This window comes from Hetaerina americana, unplaced genomic scaffold (genome assembly GCF_022747635.1).
Source record: "Hetaerina americana unplaced genomic scaffold, ioHetAmer1.1.p SCAF_5, whole genome shotgun sequence".
Classification (NCBI taxonomy): domain Eukaryota; kingdom Metazoa; phylum Arthropoda; class Insecta; order Odonata; family Calopterygidae; genus Hetaerina; species Hetaerina americana.
The window spans coordinates 70,097,392-70,111,351 of record NW_027287095.1 but is presented as its reverse complement, the minus strand read 5'-3'; the positions used below and the strand labels follow the sequence as shown (position 1 = coordinate 70,111,351).

The 13,960-nt window shown below is 33.0% G+C and overlaps 1 protein-coding gene across 2 annotated transcripts in view; it reads right to left on the bottom strand.

Moving 5' to 3' along the window:
• Positions 1-13,960, bottom strand: part of Usp32 (Ubiquitin specific protease 32) — a 61,490-nt gene that overhangs the window by 21,378 nt on the left and 26,152 nt on the right. The window contains exons 20-22 of one of the 2 annotated variants that reach the window (XM_071592924.1): positions 10,492-10,643; positions 9,407-9,821; positions 6,824-6,957 (exon numbers count right to left, since the gene is read on the bottom strand). In XM_071592924.1, coding sequence (XP_071449025.1) covers positions 6,824-6,957; positions 9,407-9,821; positions 10,492-10,643 — 701 coding nt within the window. The remainder of the gene's footprint in view (positions 1-6,823; positions 6,958-9,406; positions 9,822-10,491; positions 10,644-13,960) is intronic. The other variant, XM_071592925.1, reaches the window with a different exon arrangement.

Here is a 13,960-nt window from a genome sequence, read left to right as displayed (position 1 = left end):
AATGTCCTTGAAAATGACTTAGCCATGCCATGGACTTCTGAGTAATTCCTCCCAGCCTCAGCCTTGTCCTAAATTACATATTTCCTTCTTCAATTCTTTATACTTTTTGCCCTCATTCACGCATACCTTATAATGCCTTACCTCTACAATCATCAACCCTCCTCACCTAACAATCTCCCTTCTATCTACCTTCTATTCTTTTAATAGATTCCAAGATCTCCTCTGTTCCCTTTTTGTCCCTTCCTCTCATTTCCACAATGTAAAACTTCCATCAGTTATTCTCTCTATTCGATTTATATACTCCAAATTTCTCCTCAAACATGTGAACGGGTCTTTCCAATGGGTTAATCTAACTAAGATAAAAGCTGAAGTGACAGAAGTGAAGTGACAGTAACATATTAGTGGCATGGATACGTGTAGAGTCTTCAATGTCACAGTACATTCTCCACATAAACTTCTTGTGTGTAAGCCCACTTGGAAACTAATTTTAATACAAAAGCAAAAATGGTCAGTTGGTTGAATTTTAGCGGCAGAATCAAGAGATTTAGTGATGGCTTCAGAAATTTCAAGATAAAAATTAGTTTCCAAAATGCCAACCTTAATATGAACTAAACCTCAGAGAAATTACAATGGAAGTTCAGTCACTGGAACCAGAATACTCCAGAGGTGTACAGCAAAATACTCCAGGGTGGAAGACAGATAATGCCACATTACCATTTATCCTCCAACACAACATATTCATCTCTCTCCATAAAATGTGAATGCTCCGAATGAAAAATATGAGGAGGGTATTTCTAACAAGGAAAGGACATAAAAAATGCACCAGATTGGCTTCACTCGTCTCACCTAGTGCTATATCTGGACACCTAACTACTCCATCATATCAATTCACATTTTATTTTGGGTTTTGGGTTAAAGAGAATGAACCATGCTAGATGAGCGTTGTCCACTTGGAAGCAGTGATATAGAATTTTTATAGATTGAAATAATGTATGCTCTGAATAAAAGCAACACAAAAGAAGACAAAGCATTTCAAATCTGTTAGAAAACATGGCTTTGGGGCCTCTGAAGAACACAAACTCAATGATACAGACTATACTTTCTTTTTAGACATCAATTGATGAGTTTACTTGAGATATCAAAGATATAATCCCCATAACAAGCCCCACACCAGAAAGCCAAACCAAACAATTTCCACAAAATAAGATAAATGTAATTTTTGTCGTTTTCTTTTTGCATGATTCATGACCACAAGGAAAGCTGGAAGAAGCACAAAACAATTGCCCTTCTGCGGAGTTGTTAGTTCCTCTTTCTTTCATAGCCATTCTAAAAACCTCTGGCAGATTACCCTCAAGGGATTTTCATTATACAGTGAATTACAGATATCACACTGCCACAATAAACTAGCAAAACATTTGCAAGATTATTATGGCATTATTTTATTATGAATTACTGCTCGAGTATTCCATTCCAACTTTTCATTTTTTCTCATAAACTGAAACACTGTTTGGCAACCAAGATGGTTCAATGTACCAAGATGCGTCATATTTATAAATAAAAATGTTGTTTAATCACCACAGTTGTTTCTTAATATATTCATAAAATATATGATTTTACTATATTGTGAATGGAATGCTTTAGATACTGCAATAGGATTTTAAACATTAAAAAATTAATTGAAGTTTGTCTAAGCTTTGATCAACAAATAATGAAAATGCTAAAATGTAAACACAGGATAGATACAACAAGTCTTAGAGAATAGTGTAATGAGTTTTACTTACTTTAGGAATGTACAATTAAAAGATGAAACAAACATAAAAATAAGATTGTATGAATTACCAAATTCCGAATTTATGTACAGCCAAATATTAAAGAGTAGCATCTAGTGAGTGACCCACCATTAGTCAAGTTCTTAGAAAGCTTTTCCCCACTAATAATAAGACCTTCACCTCCCACTACATTGAAGTCTAATTACACATGAATTACAAGTGATTTCAAAATATGTAAGTTTACAGCTGTTATATTTACTCAAGAAGAGAATCTAAGGGAGCAATATGAAATGGAGCATGATAACAAAGACCACAGGCCAGACCACAAAACAGAGCGTCCAAACCAAGTTTCAAAAGGATTTTTTCACCAGAATATGAGTAAAATAATCTACAAACTGGTACTACTTGCACTACACTTACACAATATATTAAGCATAATTGTAAAAATATACATTAAAGTAATTGCAAACATATTAGTGATTATTATGAAATGTTAATAAACAAACCAAACTATTAAAAAAAACACTTAAATGTGAGAAAATAAACAACCCAAACACATTGAAACCAAATAAAGGTTTATTGAAGTAAAGCAAGTGATATGAAAATACATGTGCTACTCCATTCATGTGAGTGCAGCATAATTGAAGAAGTTGCTACACACTACTATCAATTACCTAAACCAGCAGCAAAGTGGACTTATGACTTACTTGTGCCAAATGGTATAGTAACACATTAAACTCAGAATAATTGCACATAATAATTTAGATAAGTAGTTTCCACCATTTACAGGGGTTTAGGTTGGCTAGTGATTTCACATTAATGATAGATGTGGAAAATGTGAATAAAGAGAAAGCTCATCACAATTACAAGTAGTGCCCAGTCAAACACTAACTTATGACAGGCTAACCTGAATTTTCTGAATGAGTTTCAAACCCATCTTCATTTACCAACCATTCTGAAGCAGAATGAGATAAGCGTACATACATATATTGAAACCTAGCTTCCGATTCATTTTTTTTCTACTCTTATTTTAAGTTCCCCAAATACCGGAGTAACAAGATCAATCTTTTTCCATTCAATGCAGGTCATAGTTTACCTGGCTAGATGGCTAATGAAAATAATTATGGTTATGACTTAACATAATAAATAGACTGCTAGAAGTGCCTCATTTACAGTTACTGCATTTTACTAAGTGTAGTCTTTCTTTTCATAACAGTGTAATAAAGAAAGCTGTTGGTGGACGAAGAGGTGTCAATTATGGAATGCTGAGAAAGGAAAATGTTTTATTTCATTGAATGTACGGTACACTGTTTAGAAGACTAGTAAACTGAGAAGTAAAACATGAGTGAATTGAAACAAGAAACAATGGAATTTGGTCGATGCCTCCCTAATAAAAATATGGATTTAGCAAATGTAACTCTATAATTTGGTATATACCCATATTATCATTGTAATTTGAATACATGCTATCAATAAACACAAACTAAGTGGGTATATAAAGATTGTAGCACACAACAACAGTGTTCTGCATTCAAAGAGATCTGAATATTGAAGATGCTTTTTTTTCTCTTTAGACTAAACAAACTTCAATGTGAATTAATTATTTTAATACTGTAGCACAAAGTATATCGACCAGTGCTGCAGAGCATAGAAGCTGTCTGAAGTGCATAGAAGCTGTGGAACAATCATGACAACAATTCAAATTCATTTCAAAAATAAATCCAGCTTTTAGGTTCATGAAACTTAGCAGTTCTGTGCAGGCCTTTGATTAAATCTCCAAATAGAACATAAAATAATGTAATGTGAAAAGAATTTGCGTTTTACCTTTACAGAACTTTGTACTCGCATATTGTAACAGAGTAAATCAAAATACAGGCGTTCCTTTTTAACAATGAGTACCATGAGATTAAAAATATGTGAGTGTGACTAGGCACTAATACTTGAAAATATCAACTTATGCTTTAAAGTTTTTCGGCAAAAAATTTTGTTCTTACTGGGACTGTTATACAAAGTGATATAAGAAAAAATATATCTATCTACAAAAGGTTAAGTTTATATAATGTCTCGTTGCTATTTGCATTATCTATCTTCATATACTGTAAAAACTCATGTAACTCCTGCATCATATCATTATTCATTGAATTGGATTCATTAAAATTCATCATTTACCATTCATCAGTCATTAAATTAAGGAAAAGGAAAATACTTTAGCATTGGCGCGTTTGTTACATTTTGATGAAAGCTAACATATTCATTTAAGCATAGGGGTAACAGGCTATGAATTTACTCCTTCATACTGATTGATATTCTTTTAAAAAGATTGAAAGATAAAAAAGCACATCAAGCAGAAGCTAAGAATGAGATTCATTTACCTCTTAATTCTATATAACTGATAATTTTTTCACTTTTAGTGCTTGGTAAATTCTATTCACTTCATCTATTAAATATTGACTGATGAATCGAGAAATCACATTGTGCCAGTCCTGTCCAGTTTTAAATTACCCAATGATATAGAATTAATGCGTGATTTTGGAATCAAACAAATTGTGATTCAGGCAAAATGGCACATTCTAACCAATTGCTATTGAGGGGGTCTTTTATCAGCAACTCATGCCATACCTCACTCGGATAAGACTAGCATTTTACATAAAAAATTAAATATAACGGCATGAAAACTATAATTTACTTTCTTGAGAAAGAGAGTGAAAAATACGTACACATGTGAAACAGATTTCGGATGCAAAAAATATTTTATAAGCATATTTTGATGCTTCATAAATTTCTTAATGGCCAAAATTATTACGTAATAAAATCTATAATCACTACGGATGATAATATGCAAACAAATGCAATAAATGTAATTAAATAAGTCCTCCAAATGAAAAACTTAAAAAAAAACCTTTTTAAAGAGAGGTATGAATTTTCTTCTAATAGAACAGTCAGCTTCTACTTGATATGCTTTTTTTACCTTTCAATCTATTTAAAACAATATAAATCAACATTAAAAAGCATTCATTTGCTAAACTCATGTCAGCCAACAGCTATGGTGTTTTTCCAGATGATTTCAAAATCATTACTCCCACCAGAAAACAAAACAACTTTTTTATATAGTGATTAAAATCTGCCATAATATCCAATTTACTTTAAAAATTAATTAATAAAACAATATAAATAAGAGAGATGTAAAAATATAGCAACAACAAAAACATGGAAAAAAGATGAAATAAAAATCACTTTATCATCTTGGAGAAGTAGGGAAATTTTTACATAAATTTGGGATTTAAAAATGTAACATATGGTTCTTGATGCCTCAACGACTGATCAAAATCATAAAAAATTCATAAAATTCAAGGGTCAAGTAAATTCTGGGTAGGTAAATTTGCAGTTACCCTATATTTATTTTCAGAAATAGCCACGGTCCTGGGAGTACACTATGCCACAAATGAAAAACGACAAGAGAAAGATGATACTCGCTGGATGTGAACAGAGATGCGTATTCTCCCCAATAACCTCATGCTACATCCCTTGGCCCAAGAGGCAAAATAATAGGGTGCCAGAAGAAGACTCACTGCATTCAACAGATTCAGGCAAGATGTAGTGGAAGATCATCATTATGAGAAAAAAAATTACACTTTTCCACGAGTTTATTAGTAATGTACTATGAGTTTCGGTTCAAAGTTCACTCATCTTCACTCTGTGAACTGAAATGCATAGTACGTTACTAATAAACTTGTGGAAAAGTGCAAATTTGTTTCCTCATAAGACTCATTTCCCCTGGTAACTACCAAAAAGGATAGAGATATAGATGAATTCATAGCTGACGGCACTAGCACAGTAGGCCTATTTTGGAAGGAATATCCTAAGATATTACAATAGGGGAAGGGGAAGATGGGGTATTCAAATCCCATCCAGGAAAGGGAATTTTTCCATACTTTTCATTCAAATGGGGGAAACTGACAGCAAGGAGCAAGTGTAACGGATAAGAACCAATCAAGTAAGAAGTGAATGGCCTCATGCCCCAGTGAGATATTCAAGGATGCCTAGTTGGTACACCTGCCAGTCACTTCTCCTTGTCCCCTATATCCCTCCTTTCTATCTTACACCCACTTTCTCCATTTCCATAAATATCAGCATGTCTCAATCATTGAAGCCATCTATCACTGAGAGACCTGAATTTGTGTAAGGTGTGCAACATTGTTCTCGGCAGAGAATTTATAGGAAAAAACCTGTGAGTGATACCTGGTTTTATATGGCATTAAGAATCAATTACTTAAATTAAAATAAGTTAATGGAACGTGAAAAGCTGTCATGCAACTGTTGAGTGCCTTTTGAGGTATGCTGACCATCAAAAACAATTAGCTACCTTCAATGATGCTATTTGTGTTTATTGGTGACCAATCAAATGACTACCAGGAATAAAATATTCCAAACAAAATATTTTTCAAACCTAATAATGTTTTTTATTACAAAACATCATTTTTCATAAGGATTTTTATTTTTTTCAATACAACTATTTTATGGACTAAAATACATGCCATTAAGAACAAATCAAGATGAACCCTCAATGTGAATGCAGTATAATTTCAGTGAGATAAGTGGGGATTTTTATTAAAAAAGGAGCCAGAAATTTCCTTTCTACTCTAAATTGTATTGCTAAGAGAAAATACTAATCAACCAAAGACATTTTTTATATTTTTAAAAGAATTTTTCTATTTTTGGTTATTACTCAAGATCACCCTGTCCATGTTTTCATTGATATTTGTCCCAAAATCCCATTAGGAGTTTCACAAAAAATTGTGTATTTTTACAAAATTTACAAAATAAAACCATAAGCATTACTCTAATCCCTCACTATTAAGTATGGGTGCCCCCAGTTAAAAAAATATCACAGCACCCAAATTAACATCACATTTTATCCCACAACAAGGAACTATCACCACACTAACTACAACTAATTCATGAACTATAATTATTAGGCCTGCACCTCAGAAAATAACAAAGTGAATTTAGATTTTTATGTAATCCATGCTATTCTAACTACAGAAGTACTTTACCTTAAAGCACAAGATTGCAGGCATGCAGAAACTGTGGTGCCATCTTACCTCAGGAGTAACACCATCAGATAATAGGGACTGGTCAATCTCCTGAACTCTTATGATTCCCTGTCCAGCATTCACAGCAGGTGCACCTGCAGTGAATGGCAAGTACTATTGCAATGTGTACACAGTCACGAGATAAAGATTAGCATTTAAATCAAAAATATAATACAAGTAGAGAAATAATCAAGGCATAATAATGTTTTTGTTTTATCCTATTGAAAGACTCATGTAGGACTGATTTCAACTCTCCTTAATTACTCTTCACTGAACTTGGGCATACTTTAAAGTGCTACACTAATTTTATAAAGGATAATACATTTTAAAGTAAAATACAATAAGTTCACAACAAGATATAGGTTCTCTATAAGTAACAATTCATTTGAAAATTTCCACCTGATAACTGTAACATTGAAACAAGAAGATACACACAGGGGTTTTTCAGTGACAAAATATAAAAAAAAAGAAAATTGAACAAGTACTAGGCTTTGTAAATCAAGATATAATGTTGTTAGGAGAAATTTACAGAAGGTAAGTAAGTGCATTTATTCAAGTGAGTATATTGAGAGGCAATGTAATGCTGAAGGTGGTGCTATGGGAGGAATAATGGGTAATTGAGGTAAGGGGAGGAAAGTAATAGACACATTGAATGAAATGAAGGTAGGTAGGAATAATGTGGAATTGAAAAATAATTTATTGTAGTGTAGGTTTAATGGTGGTTAGTGCAATATTAGGAGAAGCTTCAAAGTTTAACAGAGATTAGCCCCTGTGTCCATCAACAGAGCTACCTCAACCATTGGATTATGTGGGTTGTTCAATAAGTCTTTAGGAAAAAATAGAAAAGCAAATTATCTTGGGTAGATTTTTTTTATTCTTCAACATAATCTCCTTTAGCATGATGCACTTTTCCCAGCGTTTCTCAAACTTTTTTAAGCCACCCAAAATCGTGTTTTGGAAAGTCCTAAAAATAGGCATCTATGTCGGCAATGACTTCGTAGTTTGATATGAATCATTAACTGCTAACACATTTTTCTATGCTTGGAATGAAAATAAATAGGTTTCCAAATCTTGTTAGTAGGGTGGATGTTGTAATAATTCTAACTGCTCAATAATTTTTGGCATTGAAATCATGCAGGAGTGCACCCATGCATAGTCTTGATGGAAGAGAATTTCAATCTTTGCCAAACAAGTCTGGTTTTTCTTAATTTCCTCACTCAACCACTTCAATAATAATGAATAATACTCTCCATACATTGTTTGTCCTTTTGACAAGTAATCGATGCAGATGATTTGGCGGGCATCCCAAAGAACAGTAGCCATCACTTTATCGGCCGATTTCATTGTCTTCACCATGTTCAGAGGCGTATCATTTTTAGAAACCCGCTGTTTTGACTGTTCCTTTGTCTCCGAGTGTAGTAGTGTATCCATGTTTTGTCCACAGTTATGTATTGATGCAGAAACTCATCAGGATTGTGATGGAAAAGTGCTAAATCAACTTCCGAATAGCACTATTGCATTTATTCTCTACTGAGAACAAACACAGCACCAATCTTGCCAAGATTTTGTTCTCTCACAATTTTCCATGCAAAATTGAAAACAGTGTACCTTGTAATATGCCTGTGGCCTTAAATATTTCACAAACTTTGATTCAATGATCATTCAAAAAATGATCACACAATGTTCATTTGTGGACGTACGGCCCAGTTTAAACTAATTTACCGAACTGTAAACAGTTGCAAACGCAGGAGCTGATGTGCCATGAGCTTCATCCAAATTGGTTTTGATTTATTTTAGTATTAAGCCTTTTATACAGATGAATTTAATGATTGTACTAACCTCATTTATTTCCAATTTTCTAAATAAACAAAATTTTGTCGACATAATCAACTATGAAAATGAAATCACTTAATGGATATAGCTGAAACTAGAACGGCGGTCCAGCAAGAGATAAGGCTTACTAAAAGCAAACCTTTCCTGATACTATGAGGTGCCATCTCTTAGATTTTCCAAGGAATTATTGAATGACCCATGTACCATTAATAATAATAAACTGAAGTATAAAAATGAAAACTAAAGGATTACTTAGCACAAAATGTGCTTATCAAAAATACAGAAAGTATAAAATTATGCATTTCTCCTTCCTTCATGGTTGGTGGAACTTAATACAATACATAATTTGCTTTTTTATTTCGACCATTTAACATACCTAGTCTTCACTACCAATTAATGTAAAACAATGGGAATTTCATGCCAATCCTAACTACGTTGAGTTCTACCATGAAAAAGATTTTTACACTTTGAAATTGTTGCATTGTAATGAGGATCTTCAGGTTTAGGGTCCATAAAAAATTTTAAAATTGGACATAATTGGATATAATTTTTCAACTCTTTCCTATGAAAATGGCAAGCCAGTCTTTACATGAACATACCAAATTACTTGGGCTGGCACAAGATAGGTCAAGTTTATGAGAGACACAATCAATACCACAAGTGTTTTCATAGAGAGTGTAAAACAATGTTATGGATAAATTTAAGCATTACCTTGCTGCGACTGCTTCAACCGCTCATCATGCTCAGCTTGAAGCTGTGAATTCAACATATGACCTCCATTCTCCTGTTTAGAATTACAGAGTGATTCCATGACATCACTGCCAGAATTACTTCCAATGCTCTGTGGTTGAGCGACAGAGTTCATGCCCGTGGAACCCACCAGCTGTAAGTTGCGTGGCTGCACCGACCTCTGGATCTGGGTAAAAGTTTGAGCTTCTCTTGCTTGCGTGCGGTCCTCTTCAATTTGGCTCAGAGAGAGAGGCTGCTGCAGCTGAAGTGAGTTTAGTGCATGCAGAGGCAAAGAATTGGTTTGCGATGACTGTGACCCTGTACAATGAGGAAGTTCATAGGCATATAATGAACCTCCAACAAAAGTTTTGATCTTCTGGTCATCAGGTGGGGAACTCTGGAAATGTAAGCATGAAAGACATAAATTAGTCAGTTAAAATAATAAATATCACCATTCAAAGACTAAAATATGTTTACAATAAGTTGATGCCATTTTTTGGATAATATAAACAATTGCAATATAAACTTGCAATAAAAATTATATAGATCATGTAAGCAACCCTCAATTTATCTTCAGAGCAAAATTTATCACAAATTAATTACTCTCAGCCAAAGAAAATCTTTGGTAGAAAATGTATCCTTCTATGTACCTAGATAACTGATCCCTTTAAATAAATTTCTGCTTTATAAAAGGGACTAATTTTCTGTTCTTCAAATAATTTAAGACCAGTCAACAACAGATCATGAATTTACGGAGAATATTCCAGGATTATGGTGACCTTTTGAAGTGGGCCCTTCCTTAGCAAATAAAGCTGACCACCTCTTTTTAACAACTTTACCAAAGAAGACAATTAATGAAAAAAGAAGGAATTACATTGGTTTACCTATAGTTTTCATAAACAAAACACAAATTGGTTACAATCATACATATTAATGCATCTTGCTCTTGATAAAATGACATTTCACAAAGATGTACTTTCCATAAGGACAAATAAGATTTACTTCACCATTCATTTAATATGCACACAAGCCTTATAAAAAAACAAAACATTGAAAATAACACATACTTTAATCTGAGCACCAGCAACCTCAGCTAACTTCTGCCTGTGAGCTGGTATTCCGCATAATGGACTCAGGTGTTCTTTGATAGAGCTGTATTTTTCATCCATGTTTAACCTCAAACCATACATTATAGGCATTGAACCATCTAGCCTAACAACTGGAAAAAAGTGTAAGGAAAACATAATATTCAATTCCATTAGGATTCTCGCTAATATTTTCTATGTGCTGATTACATTAGGGTGACTATAAAATCCCCTATTTCAAAGTCAAGGATTTTTTTAGAGAAAAATTTAATTGTACACACTTTTGCCCAACAACCATCTTACTTGTCAATTTATTTAAACACCTCAGAGAAAAAAAATACCAGCTACTACTGTGTTTCAATATAATTCAACTAGGCAGGGATAATTTATCAATAAGCAATAACTGTTCAGGAAAAACCATTGTCCAGGAAATGCACATCACACGTTGTATAATAATCATGATTAAGCAAAAATACAAAGGATATCCAAATTTTCACCAATCGATCTACCTAACTATGTGATTCCTTGCAAACTTCTGCCCTTAGTATAGGAAAGCTGGCTGAAATATCTTGTGTAATTCCTTGGTGAATATTATCAGGGATTCAGTTAATAGCCATTAATGTTTAGAAACAAATAAGTACAATTTTTACTTGGAATACAAAGTATGCTAACCTAGTGAAAAAAAAGATTTAATTTTGCATTTTCAAACAAGTAGTGACAGTGCAGTGTCCAAGAATTTGAGCACTTTACCTCCTCTTTGATGCATACAGGCATTGTATGGTTTTAGCTCATGTATTTTTTCTACACAGTCCCCCCCTCACTTAGATATCTCTAGGTTTCATTAATTAATTTTTATTTTATCTCTTAAATCTAGGACCAATTTTATCCAAATACATTTTCAAGCTAATTGGATTTTAACTGAATACATTAGAGTTCAACCATCATCATGTTCTAAAATTTACTTAAATTAAAATATTGCTAAGTTTCTATAATGATTGAGCATAGATTGAAACAAGCAATGATTTTTTCAGCTTGAGAAGTGTAAATAAACACAGTAATTACAGATGAAAGAAAAACATACAGCCTTCGTAATAACGTCATTATCATAATGCCTATTCAAGCATTCAAGTAGTGCAGCCAGTGGGAAAACCATATTTGTTCTCCAATCAAATAATGGTATGATACCCGATGCTTTTCTCTTTTCTGCGCTATCAGCTCCTCCATCTCATGAGTCATCCTGTGCAATCTATCCTTTTCTGCCTCTCCTCCTATGAACTAAAGCATCTCTTCCTCTCTCTTTCATTGGTACTCATCATTTCACTAGGGCAACCTCTTTCATTTTCTAGTGCTTACTGTTAAGGCTAACCACTCTTATTTTCATTTATCCACCATTACGAATTTATTTCAATTCCCTCAAATAATGCAGCATTGTATTAGAGCGTGGAAATGCTTTGTACCATCAAAGAGATAGTGGAAATATGGCATTACATGTCTTTGTTCTGATAATATTGCTTTAGGGTAACAGAAATACAGATTTTGTTCACACATTTGATAGAAATCTAAAAATGTACTCATGTTTTCCAGGACATACAATAAAAACAAAATCATAAAAGTGACATGTTATTCAAAAATATGGCTTATTCAAAGGTATTTCAGCAAAATAATAAATAAATTATGAAAAATCCTTAAGTATAGACTATCACATGAAGTATATAAAGGAATCCATATTCTTTTTCTGACCCAAACTTAGGTTGCACCTTAATATAAGAATAAAAAGGTATTCTCTTTTTAGGAGATGCTGAATAAAATGCTTTTAATGCCTACCAAGATGTTTTATAAATATGAAATTATAAAATCATTTGATAATTCAAAAATAAGCAACATTACACAGTTGTTCAGGAGACAAATAATTCCTTCCACATAACCTATTAAAATATAGAGTTTTCGATTATGACAACCTAATTTATTTTTAAAGACATGAGAAAAACAAAAATGTATCTCACAGTTTTTCAATGACAACATTTGAAACTCCTACTGTGTGTGGTGCCTTTCCTAAACACCAAAATATTAATGCCTGGTAACTTGCAGAATAATTGGAAACAAAACCTATTACAAATTAAAGTAATGAAAGTTCTTTGAAATAAAAATATTTTCTCAAGTATGAGCGATGGTAGCAAATAAATATCTTCAAAGCATGATTTTTTAAATGGTGAAAATTCCACATAATTAACCTGATAAAAAAATTAAACCCCAAGAAACTAAAATTTTAAAAATTGGTGGCACAACAACCCCATTAAATGAATAATTAATAACACATTTTATAATTTCCCAGACAGTTTTGATTAAAACTTATAGGCCAAATTCAATGTTCTGCTCAACTCAAGTTAATGACACAGGCATGGCAGAAAGAGAGTAAGGAATAAGAGCAGTATTCAATTTGTATTGGTTCTCGTATTACAGCTGCACCAACATTATGTTGACTAGCTACGAAACCACAGAAGGTGAGACCTAGTATAACTTTAATAGATGCAACGTTTAAATTTGTAAGAAGTTTTTAGGAATTTACCTTTGCCAACTAACCATTACATATAAGTTTATGGGACTTTCTCTTTAGATGAAAATCAAAACTTTCAAGAATGTAATGCAGGCCTGGGTAATCTGGACTCCCAAATAATTGAGGCAAACTCTGGTGTGGTAATGCAGGTGGTTTATAAAGGTGTTGTGAGAGGCAAAACTACTATACCCCGCCAAAAAATGCTTTACTTGCAATTTTGTATGAATGTGGTTGAAATTAATTATAATACTTCAATAATGCATCAATATTCTAGGAGTACATATGAAATTATGAATCAACTGTCCCTATATGCAGCATAAATCATACATTCATTTAAATACAGCATGCTTTGCAAACATTTCATTTGAAATAAATAGTTAATTCTCTCCATAAAATTTCACAATCCTTAATCTACGTACATAATTAATTAAAATAGGATCTTCTGACAGAAACACTGAAAGAACCTTTGACTATAGTACCTGAGAAGGATGGTAGTAAAAGAAAACATGTAACTATGAGCATTAGGCAATGTGAAATTTTTGGAGAAATTAAGATGCCACATCATTGGCATTTGCTGAGAGTTTTGTATACCTTGACACTTTATCTGATCGGAAAAAAAGGCTAGGTTTAATCTGTATGCTCTTAGGTTTGAATTAAGTTCACAGAAAATAGACAGAAAATTATGAGGATACTGAAAGATGAGAGATAGGAAGTTGCCCTCAAGGGAAATGTGATCATGTGGGTACAAACGTGTGGCATTGACAAAACACTTGTCAAATACTTTAAAGCAAAGAATCTCACTGCAAGTAGTGGTTGGTTATGATGTTTTGACAAAGTTTGAGACAAAGATCTTTGTAATGGAAGTATAAAATGTCTTTCCAGAGATGGCATTGAACC